General features: G+C 38.7%; 2 protein-coding genes across 10 annotated transcripts in view; both read left to right on the forward strand.

Moving 5' to 3' along the window:
* Window positions 1–17,182, forward strand: part of LOC143909794 (dual 3',5'-cyclic-AMP and -GMP phosphodiesterase 11-like) — a 351,948-nt gene extending 334,766 nt beyond the window's left edge. For all 8 annotated transcript variants that reach the window (XM_077427969.1, XM_077427970.1, XM_077427971.1 and 5 more), the window contains 13 exons: window positions 9,605–9,712; window positions 10,679–10,927; window positions 11,013–11,110; window positions 11,185–11,248; window positions 11,330–11,464; window positions 12,699–12,848; window positions 12,930–12,980; window positions 13,069–13,323; window positions 13,894–14,003; window positions 14,087–14,275; window positions 14,346–14,574; window positions 14,650–14,733; window positions 16,398–17,182. In XM_077427969.1, coding sequence (XP_077284095.1) covers window positions 9,605–9,712; window positions 10,679–10,927; window positions 11,013–11,110; window positions 11,185–11,248; window positions 11,330–11,464; window positions 12,699–12,848; window positions 12,930–12,980; window positions 13,069–13,323; window positions 13,894–14,003; window positions 14,087–14,275; window positions 14,346–14,574; window positions 14,650–14,733; window positions 16,398–16,784 — 2,109 coding nt within the window. In that variant the 3' untranslated portion in view covers window positions 16,785–17,182. The remainder of the gene's footprint in view (window positions 1–9,604; window positions 9,713–10,678; window positions 10,928–11,012; window positions 11,111–11,184; window positions 11,249–11,329; window positions 11,465–12,698; window positions 12,849–12,929; window positions 12,981–13,068; window positions 13,324–13,893; window positions 14,004–14,086; window positions 14,276–14,345; window positions 14,575–14,649; window positions 14,734–16,397) is intronic.
* Window positions 1–18,858, forward strand: part of LOC143909790 (uncharacterized) — a 743,449-nt gene that overhangs the window by 8,372 nt on the left and 716,219 nt on the right. The window lies entirely within an intron of this gene.

Here is an 18,858-nt window from a genome sequence, read left to right on the forward strand (position 1 = left end):
TAGTTAATGCCTTTTAGGGCTTCGCCCCTCCGCGCCCCCATGATTAAATGCCGTCTAAGGCTTCGCCCCCATGATCAGTTGCCTTTTAGGGCTTCGCCCCCCGCGCCCCCAAGATTAATTGCCGTTTAGGGCTTCGCCCCCCTTAGTTAATGCCTTTTAGGGCTTCGCCCCTCCGCGCCCCCATGATTAAATGCCGTCTAAGGCTTCGCCCCCATGATCAGTTGCCTTTTAGGGCTTCGCCCCCCGCGCCCCCAAGATTAATTGCCGTTTAGGGCTTCGCCCCCCTTAGTTAATGCCTTTTAGGGCTTCGCCCCTCCGCGCCCCCATGATTAAATGCCGTCTAAGGCTTCGCCCCCATGATCAGTTGCCTTTTAGGGCTTTAAGGCTGCGCCCCATAAGACAGCGCCCCATAAGGCTGCGCCCCATAAGGCTGCGGCCGATAAGGCTGCGGCCGATAAGGCTGTGCCCCATAAAGCTGCGCCCCCTTTTGAGCCCCATGGGGCTGCGCCCCATGAGGCTGCGCCCTCATGAAAAAAAATTAATTAAAAAAAATTAAAAAATTTTAAAATTTTAAAAAAAAATTTTTAAAAAAAAATCAAAAAAAAATTAAAAATAAAAAAAAAAAAATCAAAAAAAAAATAAAAAAAAAAAATCAAAAAAAAATTTAAAAAAATCAAAAAAAAAATCTAATTTTTTTTTTTGCCTTCTAGGGCTTCGCCCTCGGCACCCCCCTGAGCCTTTGCCTTCTAGGGCTTCGCCCCTCCACGCCCCATGAGCAATTGCCGTTTAGGGCTTCGCCCCCATGATCAGTTGCCTTTTAGGGCTTCGCCCCTCCGCGCCCCCATGATTCAAAGCCGTCTAGGGCTTCGCCCCCCTTAGTTAATGCCTTTTAGGGCTTCGCCCCCCGCGCCCCCAAGATTAATTGCCGTTTCGGGCTTCGCCCCCCTTAGTTAATGCCTTTTAGGGCTTCGCCCCTCCGCACCCCCATGATTAAATGCCGTCTAGGGCTTCGCCCCCCCTAGTTAATGCCTTTTAGGGCTTCGCCCCCCGCGCCCCCAAGATTAATTGCCGTTTAGGGCTTCGCCCCCCTTAGTTAATGCCTTTTAGGGCTTCGCCCCTCCGCGCCCCCATGATTAAATGCCGTCTAAGGCTTCGCCCCCATGATCAGTTGCCTTTTAGGGCTTCGCCCCTCCGCGCCCCCATGATTAATTGCCGTCTAGGGCTTCGCCCCCCTTAGTTAATGCCTATTAGGGCTTGCGCCCCATGAGGCTGGGCCCCCCGGGCCCCCTTCGGGGCCCCACGGGGCTGCGCCCCTTGTGGCGCCCCCTTTTGAGCCCCATGGGGCTGCGCCCCATGAGGCTGGGCCCCCCGGGCCCCCATTCGGGGCCCCACGGGGCTGCGCCCCTTGTGGCACCCCCTTTTGAGCCCCATGGGGCTGCGCCCCATGAGGCTGGGCCCCCCGGGCCCCCTTCGGGGCCCCACGGGGCTGCGCCCCATGTGGCGCCCCCTTTTGAGCCCCATGGGGCTGCGCCCCATGAGGCTGGGCCCCCCCGGGGCCCCACGGGGCTGCGCCCCTCGTGGCGCCCCCTTTTGAGCCCCATGGGGCTGCGCCCCATGAGGCTGGGCCCCCCGGGCCCCCTTCGGGGCCCCACGGGGCTGCGTCCCTTGTGGCGCCCCCTTTTGAGCCCCATGGGGCTGCGCCCCATGAGGCTGGGCCCCCCGGGCCCCTTTCGGGGCCCCACGGGGCCCCACGGGGCTGCGCCCCTTGTGGCGCCCCCTTTTGAGCCCCATGGGGCTGCGCCCCATGAGGCTGGGCCCCCCCGGGGCCCCACGGGGCTGCGCCCCTCGTGGCGCCCCCTTTTGAGCCCCATGGGGCTGCGCCCCATGAGGCTGGGCCCCCCGGGCCCCTTTCGGGGCCCCACGGGGCTGCGCCCCTTGTGGCGCCCCCTTTTGAGCCCCATAGGGCTGCGCCCCATGAGGCTGGGCCCCCCCGGGGCCCCACGGGGCTGCGCCCCTCGTGGCGCCCCCTTTTGAGCCCCATGGGGCTGCGCCCCATGAGGCTGGGCCCCCCGGGCCCCCTTCGGGGCCCCACGGGGCTGCGCCCCTTGTGGCGCCCCTGGCGGGGCCCCATGAAACTACTCGCCTTGCGCCCCCGCGGGGGTGAATCCATTGAATCGAAAAAAACAAATCGGCGCCCATGGATCGAAAAAAAAAAAAACGAATCACGTGTTCGATGACGTCACCGATCTACGGACGACGAAGAAGACGACGAAGAAGACGACGACCAAGGATACATACAAAGTCTCTTTCCAAATTATAGATTAGATATATACATAGTACCGTTTACCATGCACCCTTTTTTTGATCTTTCGGCTTGAGATCTTTTCACTTTCGGTGCCGTGAGGTAGACCCACACCTTTCCTGTACATTTTAAAAGCAAACGTTCGATCATACATATGTATTTGGCAACAATACACGAGCAACTTTACAACTTGGCTTTTTCACTGAAGATTAATGTAGTCGATGTACATAATCAAACTGTAACTCCATTTCGCAATCCTGCCTTTTTTGCTCCGTGCGAAGATGCCGAACGATTAAGAGGATTACGAACTCGACCGCTACTCGTGCACATCTACTGGGTCACGTCTCCTTCCGCGCACTTTTCCTCGGTTCGTTCGCCTTCCACTGCACACATTGTCAGTTTGGCAACTTTTTGCATCCGGATTCCAACCAGCATCCATCCTAGATTCGTTCGGGCTGATCCACCTATGTTTTGCATTGTCGACTGCCCTTGGGTGATGAACTCGGCCTCGGCGATTGTGACTCACGATCCGGTCTTGGCCGCTTGACCAAATAGGTCCTCCTCGGTCGTCCTTGGAGGCCGTTCTTCAACTCGTCCAGTCAGGAAATTGACAATGAGGACCGGTTCTTGCATGCCTCGAGAAAGAGAGAGATGCCACGCCGGCCAGCTTCAGCCTCTCTTGCGACTCCTCATTTTTCTTTCCTCGTCCGGCCAACTCGTCCGTCGGTTATATTCCTTGTAAAGTACGCGGATGCTGGCCGATTCAGAGAAGTGCACACAAACTTGTATATACATACATATGTACATATAGTCCGACCCACGACATCTCGTAATCAATGGGACGACCGCAGCATCCGAGAGTATTCATTAATCGTGTTTTGCGGCAATTTTTGAATGCCGTCTCCGCAATCAACGGCATCATCTCGTATTCATACATCTTCGTGTTTTCCTTCCTGAAAATCCCGAAAACGCTTCATGAATACGTTATGAAGCCCTCTCATCCCTACGTCTGTCTGTCGGCAAAAAAAAAGTTTTCCATTGGACAAACGCAAAAATCGCACGCACGCGCAAACATAATTTTTCTCCTACCCCCCCTCCTATCACATTTTGATTCTATCTAAATTTATTTATCCTTAAGCTTTTCCGGATTTTTTTTCTCTCTCGCGTATGTGCAAGATCGAGGTCAAATTTAAATTGCAATCGTGGAGGATTTTCGCCGTGTGACATTTTTTAGTGTCGCGCGAGATGATGTCATATTTGTATTTTTTGACGAGAAACGTAAAGGAAGAATGAGTAAATACGATAGTGTCGTAGCGAAAGCTCAGAAGTCACGTCTTCGTTTTATTCGCGTGGACTAAAATTCGAGGGTGTGTTTTATCGTTGTGGATTTTAAGATGACGTATCAGATGCTGCGTATAATATCATACGTGGCTATTTTTAATCCAAGATATGAAAACAGCATACATACTTTCCTTATTATTTATTTACATATAAAAATATTGACATATTTAATATCATACATATGTATGACAAAAAACTATACACTATATAAGCTTAATTGTAGAAATTCAGATTGACAATCATATGATAGTGCTGCGTAGAGGAGGATTCAGGGATCAAAATGATAAACCAAAGTCGGTTCACAGCATTTATTCTACAACTCGGGAAGTCGAGTGTCCAGTCCATCGTATGCACCCTCATTTTAAAGGCGGGTAGCTAAGTGTTCGAGCATGCAGTAGTCCGAACAACCTCGGCATTCTCCATAAATGCTTTCCAATCTCTCTTGCAAATTTCAAGTTATTCACCGTCTCAAGGCTCGCCAACTTGTATAATGTATTCTTCCATAGATGTCACTGTGGATGATGTTAGTATGAATTCGCATTGCATAAATGCTTGTATTGATTGTAGTGATCGCATTGTATCTATATTAGTACAATCGTCGCTTTGGAGCGATCTGTTAAGGTGAATGTACATATTCGATTGAAATATATAAATCGCGCCATGACCACTGACAAAGTCTCATACACTCTCATGCTCATTTATACGTGGATGGCCAGGTAAGTGAAAATGCGATGCAAATTGATGCAAGTGCATGCTGAAACTGCTAGCGACAATAGCCTGGGGTGTGGTTCATGTTTAGCTCGGTTGTTGCGTTTATGTTTAGCACCGAGAAGTTACCGGGTTCGATCCCGTGATAATCTTTAATACTGCTGGTCAGACTTGGATATTTGTGACTCCAAGTCGATCGTTCCTTATCAGAGTTTGCCAATTTATCTGATTTTTATTGTTGAAACGGTTCCCCAAATTGGTAAAATTCATTCTACCCGCTGTCACAAATATCTGAATTTGATTTGTGTACAATATAAAAAAGATTATATTTATTTATTTTTTATATATATACCAGGAAGGCCTTACAGGTAAACCCCAATGCACCTTCCTGGCCAATTACAATGCAGCATTTTTTTATTATGTACAAGTCGTTGAATTAGGAGACGCTGAAAAACTCGCAAATTAACGAGACATCTATGAATTGTACATTAATCAAATAGTGGTGACATAGTAGGTAGAAAGGATTTTTAGCCAATTTTTAAACGGGAACCGTTTCAACAATGAAATCAAAGAAAATTGGCAAACTCTGATAGGAAACGATCGACCTGGAGTCACAAATATCCAAGTCTGACCAGCAGCACTACAGATGTACTCGGAAAAATACTTTTCAATCGAGGTCACCTCGTGGGATCGAACCCGGCGCCTCTCGACGCTAAGCAGAAGCTTAACGACCGAGCTATGCTGCTGGCTATACAAGTAGGGATCCCAAATATTCGAATATATTGGAATATATTCGAATATCGAATATCGAATAGTAGCTTTAAATTATTTATTTGTAGTTTTAAGAAGTTGAAGATATTATTAAAGTTTTAAGAGAACCATTATCCGGAACATCAAATAGAACTAAATGTGCTGTAGATTGAAAATAAAAAGATAAGTTCGTATAAAAAGTATTCGAATATTCGGACTTGGGATCCTTATATATACAAGTCTAAATCCATAGATGTCTCAATGGATTAATTAATTAACTTGTTAATTTCGTGTCCTTCAGCCTCTCGACATACAGTGTTTTAGGTAGTAAAAATGCTGCAATGTTTGTAATTAATTGTCTAGAAAGGCGCATTGGGGTCTTCCTGTCAGGCCTTCCTGCTTATATATCTATGTAAAAATAAAATAAAAAATGTATGAATTCCTTTCCAAAACCACCCGCTAAAATATCAACGAGCACAACACTAGTGTATGCATATTTTCCAACTCTACAATCAGGCCGGATTTAGAACTACATATGTATGATGTTGGCAATCATATACATACATAAACCGAGGATTTTAGTTTACAACAAGGCTTGCCCATTATTGTGGCAACGGTTTTGATCGAATTTGAATAATTCAAAATGGTGGTGGTATTAATTAATATTTCCATGTCGAGATGCACAGCTAATGACAGTCTTCTCGCGCTTCCATCTCCTCTACAACTCACCTTTTGATTTGACATTCGTAAAATATTGTAAAAGTTGAATGGCGAGTGTTCACTTTTAACGTTATACAATAACACTTTGACGACGACGCGTCTCTCGCAAAACTTTTCCTTCCCTCGATTTGAATAGTCGTGTTGTATTAAAGTTGTTCGGGCGTTAAGCGAAACGTTTCTGCGTTTAATTAAATTTTTCCGCTTTAATTTTTCGGGAACTTCGGCCGGGGAAATTTTCAACCGAATAACCAACACACATATATAAAAAGAGACGGGGGTGGGGGGGGGGGGGGGGGGTTGGAGAATATTCGATACGAAAAATAGATAATATGACGGTGATTTTTCGGGACCCCATACCCTTCATCTCGAGGGTACATGAATGGGTTACCTTCGATTAGCATATAGAGCAGTTTCCAAATTCCGAACTACATACAAACTCGATGTGGTACTTCTTTGGAGTTAGTTCGAAATCTGTACGAATGATCGTTTGCACCTTTACGATTCCATTTCTTATCGAAAAATGTCTAAAAATAAGATCTGCACTGAAATTTTCAATGAAAAAAGTATTTTAAGTTTGAAGAAAATTCGCTCATATGTACTACATATGTAGGTATATAAAATTTTCTTTCCCTTTTTTTACACTCAACGATCTGGAAAAACAAATTCGCTGACGTTGTATACGCCCGTAAATAGTCGACATAATGCTTTCTATTTTATAAGCCGATTTTTCATGCAAGAGTGAACCGATTCTCCTTAATTTCATTTCAATCAATCATTGAATATTTTGTTGAACAGATCGTAATAGGTTTACGTCAAGTCAGTGATATCTTTACAGATGACAAATATTCATTTAATCCGTCGATAGATGTTTGAATATCTACATATCTATCTGTTTCATTTCAGTTAATCCTTTGAATGCTGACCAACGCCGATCGGCGTTTTGCCAACAAGTCCATAAAAAATAAACTTTCCAGGTAGCATTGAAAATGGGTCGTGTAATCCGTTTCAAAATTTATAAAGACTAGTGTATACTGGAATTTCTGAATTTATAACCATAGCAGAATTTCTCGATGCAAATCCCTATGGGCCGGGCCGCACCGTGCGACTTGCGAGCGACTTGGTTGACGGCGACCAGATCAATGCATGCAGGTAGATGGGACATGCCACACTCGTCAACTTGTTTGTCGCACACATTTCCATACATTTTTTCGTGTCGCGCAACAAGTCGGCCGACAAAGTTGCACGGTGCGGCCCGGCCCTAACTGCAGAGTATTTTAGATTGTGGTTTGGCATTTAGATTGGGAGAATTACATTTTAACAACAATGAAGAAGATGGAACTAGTTTTGGAAAAATTCATTCATTAATAGACTTCTTTTGTTTGTTTTATATAGTTTCAAGATATATTAGAGAGTCTAAACACACCTTTATAAAACTCGAAATCTTTGGAAATAGTTATCTAGGGTATGTTTGGATTAGCTACAATTTTATACCTGCTTTCTATTGGATTCCTAAATATAATATATCTAGTTGGAAATGTAGACGAAATTTTCAACGTGGCGGGCTTTCAACAGCAAATACGTCAGCACTTAAAAGGTTAACATGGTGATAGAAATAAAAATGCCCGACCCCTATTGATCAGCTAAAATGTTTTGACCAATAGGAATCACACAGGTTTACTAAAACTTGTCAATCAATATTTTATTTTATTTTATTTAAATCGAACATGTACACAGATCGCTCCAAAGCGACGAGTTTACTAATACAGATACAATACAATAATACAATCAATATGAGCATTTTATACAATGCGAATTCATACAAACATCATCCACAGTGACATCTATGGAGACATTGTTGCAACATTTTATAATAGAAATTGGCGAACCTCAAGACGCTGAATAACTTGATATTTGCAAGAGAGATTGGAAAGGAGATGCCAATTTACAGGAACCGTTTCATTGAAAATCAGAAAAATTGGCAATCTCTGATAGGAAACGATCGACCTGGAGTCACAAACCAAGGTTTGGTCAACAGCTACTAGTGGGAATCTAACCGTGACCACTCTGCTCGAAAGCATAATATGCTAACCACTATTCCACGCTGCTGATTATGAATCGAGATCTTAAGTTTTCCTGCTGTCGAGTCTATATGCTAAGGTGCAGACACACAGGTGGTACGCGGGACATGTAGTTTTTATACATAGTTTTGCGCATGCAAAAAAAACGCTGGCATGCCTAATCTGTACCGTCGCGATCTTTCCCAAAACTCACCCCCTGGCATGTTTTCGGTTATATTTTATCCTTGTATTGACATACATAGGTTTGACAGTGGTCGATAATGGTGATTAAGAAATGCAGAAGAATCTTGTCACTAAGAAATTGCATTAAGACACACCTATCACAGCTGAAGTCTACCTAGGCATTCCGTGCCGCATTTGTGAGTGTGTTCTTACCATGAACATACTAGTCTGTTCATACACGTCTGTTTATACACGAACTATTGGTTTTAGTCTAAGTGCCAACAGTCAAAAGTTTCAAAAAAAACTCACTGTGTGTCGCATGAAACTTTTAGCTATTAAAACGCCGTGTATTTAAGGGGAAATCCTATGGAAACCACACTATAACGTTCTATCATTTCCTATCACTATCATTTCCGTTTTCGATAATATTAAAAATATTACAACTCAGGGTAAGCATTTAGAATACTTCAACGTATGCCCAATAGTTGAAGTATGAAGTACATGAACAAACTATCAATTTTTTTCGTGTATGAACAAACTAGTATGTTCATGAACGAACGTAATGTACATATACTTAGCCTGTAACATATGCATGCATACATGCAGTAACTTCAGACGTCTTCGATTACCATATGATCAACAATCAACTGATAGATTTGACATACACATACATACAATTGAAAGTATGTTTGTTGGCGTTCATTTTTATCTTGACATATTCACTATGAATGCATTTGACATGATCTCTATACATTTTTACAAAAACTTTATAAAGAGGTCAGTGCCCTCACATAATATAAAGGGTTTTTTCAATGCATAGCACATCTTATGTATTTTAAATACCTATATAAAATTTTTCATATCTTAAATTTGAACGATTATATATTTAATGTATTATAATTGCTAAATGTGTCCATAAGATACATAATTTTCATTGCCGGCAAATCCGACGCACTATTTTAGTACACAACATGTAATTTCATCTATTATTACTATCGACCATACCGAGACACTATAATTGCTCCTATTAATTTAATTATATTTCGCTTAACTATAATTTGAACTGTTTTAATTGCCCGGTGAAGCGGTTTAATTATAATGTAAAAGTCGGTGGATAATATTGCAATAAAAAATATATTTACCATTTACATTTTATATACAGAACACGATCGAATCCTCGAAAATAATGACAGAGTATAATAGAAGGGTGAAGAATAAAGTTACAACAAAAAAAAAAGACCATTTTGAATATTAAATTCTTTTCATGTTGAGACGGGGGTGAGAGTTGACTCCTGGCTCAAACATGACTGTCGAGAATTTAAATTAGCACGTATCGTCCTTGAAAATTGCTTGGAAATTACAAGAAAACTTCATTAACACCCCCTACCATCCTTTCGCATTCTTCTCTCGCCGCCGTGAACATAACCGAGCTCTCACCCCAGACTCCGCGCTCTGATAAGTTTTGTTGTCACGACATCAATACTAAAGATGTACGTGAGGTTCTAGAATACAATATTAACCAATTACGTTTATTCCTTCACAGGACGAGCGATTCAATCATGACATTGATGTTTTAACGGGATACAAAACGAGAACTTTGCTATGCATGCCGATCAAAGACTTCAACGGAGATGTCATCGGCGTCGCACAGGTACTTTACTTCAATATATTATATCATATTATATACTTCAATTCTCATACTTTTAATACACGGTTGAAAGAATTTGCTTGTCTAATCACTTTCGAACTGTTTGATGAAAATTAACTTTCAGTCTTTACAATGTTTTTGGTTATATTAAAAGTTTGAATTTAATGCAAATTTTTGCTGTTTCAGTACAAAGTACATAATGGCAATTAAAATATCAAAGTTTTATGATTTAAATTTTAAATTTGTTAGATTTATTAGCATAGAATTTAGTATTCAAGTAGTTCTATAAAAAAATAAAGGTTGTGCCTATTTGCAGTCACTATATCTGCAAATTATTGGCTATTTGTAGTTACTATATCTGCGAATTATTGGCTATTTGCAGGTACTATATTTGCGAAAGGCGCAAAGCCTTCTGCGCATGCGCGTGAACAGTCACTGTCAGCGTGTTTACTGTTAAAATGTTGTTTTAAACCTCTTAAAATTTAGTTCGAACTCGTAAAGTGACGTATAGTAAAAAATATAATCCAAATTAGTTAATATTATTAATTGTTAGAAAATTATTATCATATACAACGTATAATACCTAAATACAAGTACAAGCCACGAACTAGCTAAATGATATAAATCTATTATAATCAGTGGGAAATTTATTTGCCTCATGTATAATGAATGATTGATTAAACAAGTCTAGCATACATTCAATGTAAGAAATTAAAATCGGATTATAAGTTCACGCGCATGCGCAGAAAGCTTTGCGCCTGTCGCAGATATAGTACCTGCAAATAGCCACAACCAAAAATAAGTGCAAAGTACATTTATTATAACATACCTAATACATATATAAAGAGCAAAAAAATATATACTAAGAGATACGGTTTCAAAAAGTTATTGATGAAACAAATACTTGTATTACTTCTGCATCATTTGTAGATATGATCATTCTTTGATGCATTGTGTGAATTTTTGCAGGTAATCAACAAACAGAACGATTGTCCGTTCACGCCTAACGACGAGCAAGTGTTCGCCGGCTACCTTCAATTCTGCGGCATCGGTCTGCGTAACGCTCAATTGTACGAAAGATCACAATTGGAAGTGAAAAGGAATCAAGTCCTGTTGGACTTGGCCAGGATGATATTCGAGGAGCAGAGCACAATCGAACACATGGTACTGAGAATACTCACTCACACGCAGAGTTTGATACAATGCCAAAGAGTTCAGGTACTAATTACACACCAATCAAAACACACACATATATTCCTGCTAACTATCAAGCATTAATATATTTTAAAATGTCATCCAACAGGTGCTTTTAGTTCACGAAGCCTCTAAGGGTAGTTTTTCGAGGGTTTTCGACTTCGAAGCGAATGATTTGAGCGTAGAAGATTCAGATTCCAGAACGAGGTAAGCATTCAAACAACATTCGATCAGTACAATGTATCCATAACAGCACTATTTATATCTGATTTTGATTTCAGCCCCTTTGAAAGTCGCTTCCCGATAAACATCGGCATCACCGGCTACGTAGCAACTACCGGAGAGGTATTTAAATGTCATATCAACAAATACTATTCCACTTACGTTTGAATAAATTAAAAAACAATACCAATATTTTGTTTGTAGACTGTTACCATTCCAAATGCTTACGACGATGAGAGATTTGACGCGTCCGTCGACGAAGGAACCGGATTCAAGCATACAACTATACTTTGCATGGCCATCAAAAACTCCTCGGGACAAATCATTGGCGTAATACAGGTATATTTATTTCTTATTCAAGCTAAATATTCTCACCGTTTCGGTATTAAACATGAATATAAACCAATTCTTATGAAGTTCAAGTTGACATCTTTATACTACTACTTCATTTATATAAATATACATATATGACAAACTCTGGGACACCCTTCATATAATCCACTTCAGTTGATATAATCTTTTCACTTTTATTAAAATCTTCTCCCACTCAAACGTATGTATATATTTCCAAAACTAATACATCTAATACCTACTAGTGTTGTGTCCGTTGATTTAAAAGGGTAGTTTTGGAAAGGAATTGATATACGAATTAAAATAAAGTTATATATTCTATATAAATATAATTTTGGGTAATTTATAGGTGCGCGCACGTATTAATAGTAAAAATTTAGTGCCGCGCATTACACGCTCGCCGATCCAACCCGTTCACCCGTTCAAAATGATAAATGAATGTGTGTGTATGTGTGTACACTCCTTCGCAGCGCATTTGATGCTGACGTCACCCGTTCCAACGCTCGCTCAGCGCTCAATATCAGGAGCACGCGTCAGACGCTCCAGGCACCCCCCCCCCCATTTCCCATTACCCCGCGTCTCCTCGACACGATCGGTCGTCTCGCCACATCCCTATGCATAACGTATACTCCTGGTATTTTGAAATTTGTTTTTTTGAAATCTCCATACTTATCCATACGTCCGCCACATACATACTCATAAACATACAAACATCGCGTCCGTTTTTATACATATAATATCGCTATTATGTGTGTCTGTCTGTCTGTGTATCTGAGATAACGCTCGCCATACTATAACAGTCGTTTCGATTCGACATACATATGTACGTCACAGCTAAACCACTGTCAACAAAACGTATACAATATAATAACAAAAGAAAAAGACTTCTATATATACTGTTTACTGCCAATGTTTCCTCTGGGCCAATTAACCAACACCCATGCAATGATATTTCATCGGGTACAACACTAGTATATTATACATATACTTACATTGTTTTAAAATATGGAAGCCAAAGGAATGAAATGACGGTATTGTTTAATACACGCTATTTAATATGGAGGTCGGGTAGGAAGTAAAGTGGTATCCACCAACATAGTCGAATCGGTCTTAACTGACAACATGGCGACCCCAACTCGACCATGTCGTAGAGCCTCTACAAAACTATAAAATGGTGTACATCTCAAATTTAGCGACTGATTGACATGCGTCCTTGTTACAGTTGATCAACAAATTCGACGGTCTCCTGTTCACCAAAAACGACGAAAACTTCGTGGAGGCGTTCGCCATCTTCTGCGGAATGGGAATTCACAACACTCACATGTACGAGAAAGCAATAACGGCCATGGCGAAGCAGAGCGTCACGTTAGATGTAAGCGATAGATCACGTGCAATAATTTAACATTTAACGTGTCATAAAACGATTATCTCAATGTATATATTCCCATTATAGGTATTAAGTTATCACGCCTCGGCTTCGATGGACGACGCTCAACGCCTACGGGTAAGAACATATTTCAATATATATGTATGTACATATGTATACTATGAATATAATACGTGACTTACTTTATGGTTTTGATCTATTCTAGTGTCTCCGAGTTCCGTCGTCAGCTCACTTCCAACTGCACGATCTCGCCTTCGACGACATCGAGATGTCTGACGATGAGACTCTGACGGCTTGTCTGAGGATGTTTTTGGACTTGGACTTTGTCGAACGGTTTCACATTGACTATTCAGTCCTGTGTCGGTGGCTGCTTAGCGTGAAGAAGAACTATAGAAATGTCACATACCACAACTGGCGACACGCTTTCAACGTAGCCCAAATGATGTTCTCCATATTGACCGTTAGTTGATAATCTTTCAACATTGACTTGACTTGACTCAAACTACCAGCTAATTGTCCATGCAGATTATTTTTTGATTTTTAAATGCTTTTTATTATCACTAAATTATGTTCACAATACATCTTATATCTATTTTAATAGCTACTGATCTACTGATCATTTTCTATTTTACAATTTTAATTTAATTTTTTTAGTAATCATAGTATTATATATCATTCTAATGTTAATGTACGGCACAATAGGAAAAAGAGCTCAAAAATCTATTTACAATTCTTATAAATGCTCATAATACATCTAATACATAATATTAAGTAAAGACTCTCTAAAGTCGATGACCTAAAGCAGATTGTGTTTAGGTAATCTGTGTTTATACCTGAAGGGTATAGACATTTTGTTATAATCACCGAGACTCTTCACAAGTGTGTTAGTATGGTTATTAGTGATTCTGTCATAGAATCTACTGGGTATAAAATTACACCTCGATAGAGAAATTGACTGCAATGATACCTGTCAACTGCTAGTTTGAATCCAATTTACCAAGATATGAACAAGGTTATCTTATTATTCCAGGTAACACAATGGTGGAAAATATTTGGTGAGATAGAATGCTTAGCTCTGATGATTGGATGCTTGTGTCACGATCTCGATCATCGCGGCACCAATAATTCATTCCAAATCAAGTAAGGCTACCTTAAAATCAAACAATCTCAAAATATATTCATCAGCTGATGTATTTTTCATTGCTAATTGTGTTTGATTGTAGAGCGTCTTCGCCGCTTGCACAATTGTACTCCACGTCGACGATGGAACACCATCACTTCGATCAGTGTCTCATGATTTTGAACTCCCCCGGGAATCAAATACTGTTGAACTTATCGCCAGAGGATTACGAAAGGGTCATCAAAGTACTTGAAGACGCCATACTGAGTACCGATCTCGCTGTATATTTCAGGTATGTTTATAATTTAGTTGTAACATTGTTGATAGTTGAATTTTGTTATTAAATTTAATTGAAATTTTAGGAAACGTGGAGAGTTTTTAAACTTAGCGACGAGCGATGACATTAACGATCCTGAAATTTGGGTTACGGAAGGCAATCGCTCGTTGCTTCGCGCAATGACGATGACCGTGTGCGATTTAGCAGCCATCAGCAAGCCGTGGCTAGTCGAAGAACGAGTCGCCAGCCTCGTAACCAGGGAATTCTTCCAGCAAGGTGATATTGAAAGGCAGGAGCTGAAGATTACCCCGATCGTGAGTGAAATTATACAATATTATAATTTTAATTGTTTTATATGAAATTTTAATTTTATTTTTATTTGAATTCAGGATCTCATGAATAGAGAGAAGGAGGATCAACTTCCGATGATGCAAGTCGGATTCATCGATTCCATATGTCTCCCAATTTATGAAGTAAGTTCAAACTCTTTCATTTCAAACCGCATTAAAAAAGGTTATGTAGAAAACGTAGGGATGCATTCCGATATGCTGGTCATTAATGTTTGGAAAGGAGGGAAATATCACTTAGGAATGCCCAATCTGGCCTAGTTTGGGCCACATTGTACTAGTCGTGGCCTGAATTTGCACAAAACAAGGCTGGTTGGGCTTACCTTCCACCTTCCTCAACACCGACACGGGCACGTTAAAACGTCAACTTGCGACAAAACGTGGGAAACGAAAGTAAAGAACTAAAACAACGTTGTAACTCTATGGTAATAACGTTCGAAACTATCAATTTTAAAGGTTTTATATTACATCGTTTCATTAAATATAAACTGCATAAAAAGAGACCTGGGTGTATATGTTACAGTCGAAGTGTATTTTCAGTTGTAATATATTTCAATTGTTTTCATATGCGAATACAATTCAACTAGTAAAATATATCTCTACAAGCGCAAATACACTTTAAACAATGTGCGCCAGTTGTAATATAACAATTGAGTTTTTACAGCTCTGATGTTTGTACGAATGCTTTAGAATTCAATAATGCGTTAATATTTACTAGGTATTACAAATAATGGTAATAAGTACCTTATTACAATAGCTCTAAGAATGTGTTCATAACAAAAATGTGACTTTCCAACTCAATTTACTAGTCGAGTGACATTTTCACAAAAACCTAACCTCTCCATTTAACCTGGTACCAACTTATAATTGAACTGCATTTTCAGTTGTATTATATTTAGACCAGTTGGAATGTAATTCGCCATATGAATCAACTTACGTGAGTTAGACGGAATATATTCCAACTAGTCAAAATATATTACAACTGAAAATCCAATTAAAATATAACGGCAGTTGGTACCATGTTAGATGGAATATATATTCCAATTAGTCAAAATATAATACAACTGGAAATACACTTCAACTATAACAGTATTTGGTACCAGAGTAGATGGAATATATTCCAACTCGATGTGGTGCAAACGATTGAAAAGCGCCAGACAGACTGAACCACATATTAACGACACGTGTACCTTATGCGTGCGCACTGCTCGCACTTACACTAAGCGAAATCTACCCGAAGTCCCGACATACCTACTTCTGATACTTTAGTTCCGAATTTTTCCATATTAAATTATTAAAAACTCGCCAGAAAGATCCAACTCAATTTTAATAATTGCATCTGTGCACATCGAAAGATTACTCGTCATCTGATGTGCAATTTTTCATTCGTGAAGTCGAGAATTGCGTTTAAAGCAGCCATCCAGTTAATCTGTGGTTCAATCTGTCTGGCGCTTTTCGATCGTTTGCACCAAACCCATTCCAACTAGTCAAAATAAAATACAACTGCAAATACACTTCAACTATAACAGTATTTGGTACCAGGTTATATGAAATATATTCCAACTAGTCAAAATATAATACAACTGGAAATACACTTCAGCTATAACAGTACTTGGTACCATGTTAGATGGAATATATTACAACTGGAAGATAAACTTGAACTGTATCATAATTCGTATGAAGTTATAATTTCAAAAATGGCCGCCATATTTAATTATGTGTTATATGTATATTTTTATATGAATTAGTATAAAGAATGTTTTTATGATGAGTTTTTATTTCCATTACAGTCATTCGCACATTTGTCTCAAAATCTGGAGCCGATGGTTCAACGAGTGCGCTTTAATAGACAACAGTGGATTCGATTATCGGACGAGGGCTCCCGTAAGCCAGAGCTCGAGGCGATTCAAGATTCGTCGGCGTTGAATAATGAAGACACGTCCCGAGAGAGTATATCGAGTCCATCCAGTGTGGTGTCGTCTTCGTCACCACCCAACGTTCCAAGCGAAGACATAAAATATTCTAGTGAAATTGACGATAAAACCTCCCTATCGCCGCCGAATCACACCGAAAGAATGAGAACTCCTGAAGAAAACCCCATTGTCGGTGTCGTCGGCAACGATAGAACCATTTCTATTGTGACGAGACGAGAAAACAAACACTCGCATGACATTTAGTTTAATTGTTTTGAAAATGTCCGTAATGAACATTAGCAAAAAAAAAAAAAAAAGAAATCAAGTAGTGATAAATGTTTTTTTGTGATTTTTATTTTTGGATGGCAACACTTTAAATAAAAATGAATAAATAAATTTAGAAAAAAGGAGATTCGTCACCCGAGAGACTGTATTTAGTTTTTAAACGTATGGAGAATGGAATCTGTATATTTGTGAGATAAAAATCCTATTTTTTTTCGCGTTTAATTTTAAAAATAATTAAATTAAAAAAGGAAATTCAAGATTGAAAGTCGTTATTTTTTAATAATATATAAACACTTAGTGAATAATTAATCACACATATTTTTGGACAAATTAATTTATATATATATATATATAACCTACATACATACATATTGGGGAAAAATTGTATTCACTTACATATATACACATAAAGATTGTTAAAACTTCACCATCCATGCAATTCTACGTGTATAGATAGATATGTTTATTGTATTATTATATAAATTTCACTAAAGTATCCCGTCCTGTGACGTTTGGGAAGCACAATGTTCCACGTTTTGAAATGTGTCCATATTTGAAAATAATAACAGTGCGAACGATTCTATAAAATAATACTGAAGTCGATATTAAAATATATACATATATATATATTTAACCTAACCTGTTCTCAGTTCCTCGCGCAAATGTTTACTTTTAAATGATCATTACTAGTGTAAATTTAATATACTTGTACAGACGTATTCATATCGCCGTGACGTAACTAACAAATCAATGAACTTAATTAAGAGCTTAGTTGATTGACTTTTGAAGCATCCATTACGTTAGTCACAGTATCTTTATAATACTTACTTAAGAAGGTTATATTAAAATTCATAAATTTAGAACCAAATCTTTGGTTACGTCACACACTTTTTTCATACTTAAACGGACGATTTGTTGGATCAACTCTACGATGGAAATTTATTTTCAATTCATACAAGGCTGTGCACTCGTTGCCATTCGTTTGTCAAGTTAATCCTCACCGCAAAGTTCCAAAACAACGTTTTTTTTTTAAGTTTTACGTAGTAACGTATCAAGTGTGAGTTTATATAGTACACAGAATCACATATACGTTTTGTATATATTTAAGAATTAATAAATTAAACTAAAAATGATGAAAAGAACCTGACCAAATGTTAGAATTATGTGATTCAGAATTTGATTTGATCCGTCAGTTTCAAAGTATGATTTCAATCCGAGGTTTTATACAAATATGATGATGATTTTCCGCGATTGGAGTATATTTTCAAATACGTATGTTTGTATATAGAAGCTATATTTTTTCAAATGTAAGCCGATTTGTTTGATTCGTGTCATTTTATGTGAAACAAAACTACATCGTATTAAATTTCAACACTCATAGCTTTCATAATTGTAATGCGTAATAATAATATAATGAAACTTCAAATAGGGTTTATATTATACATATATGAACAAAAAAAACACTATTTATTTGACTCTACATAGAATATTTTATTAAATCTGTTTATTGTGTATAAATAAATATAAAAAAAAAAAACCACTATTGCTTTACGTTTTGACTATTGAAATTTGACACATTTTCCATTCACAATTATGTTCAAATTTAATTTTTAAGTTATTTATTTTATTAATGTTAAAAAATTACAATGTGGAATAGGGCATTGTTATTATCAATGATTTAAAACAATCGAGTACATATTTTAATATTATTTTCAAATTTTTTTTTTTTAACATTTCAACTCGAATCTCATCAAACAAGAGTAAGAAAAAAATCAATACTATCAGAAAAAATTCAATTCAACTGTAAATGATGTATAGTTCCTTTTAATTGTTAGTTTATTAAACACATATATATATATAATTATGCCCTATTTTCCATATATAAATTATAGTCATTATTATTATGATTTTGTTAGTTTTAAGAATTTTGTGCTATCGCAAAATTTGCTCTCTTTTATTTTTAAAATTCGTTTGTTTTAATATTGTTCAAATTCCGTATAATATATACAGCTAATGGATTTTCATTTTTTTGTGTGTACATTCTCTACAAACA

This window comes from Arctopsyche grandis, chromosome 3, assembly GCF_051622035.1.
Source record: "Arctopsyche grandis isolate Sample6627 chromosome 3, ASM5162203v2, whole genome shotgun sequence".
In the NCBI taxonomy this organism is placed as follows: domain Eukaryota; kingdom Metazoa; phylum Arthropoda; class Insecta; order Trichoptera; family Hydropsychidae; genus Arctopsyche; species Arctopsyche grandis.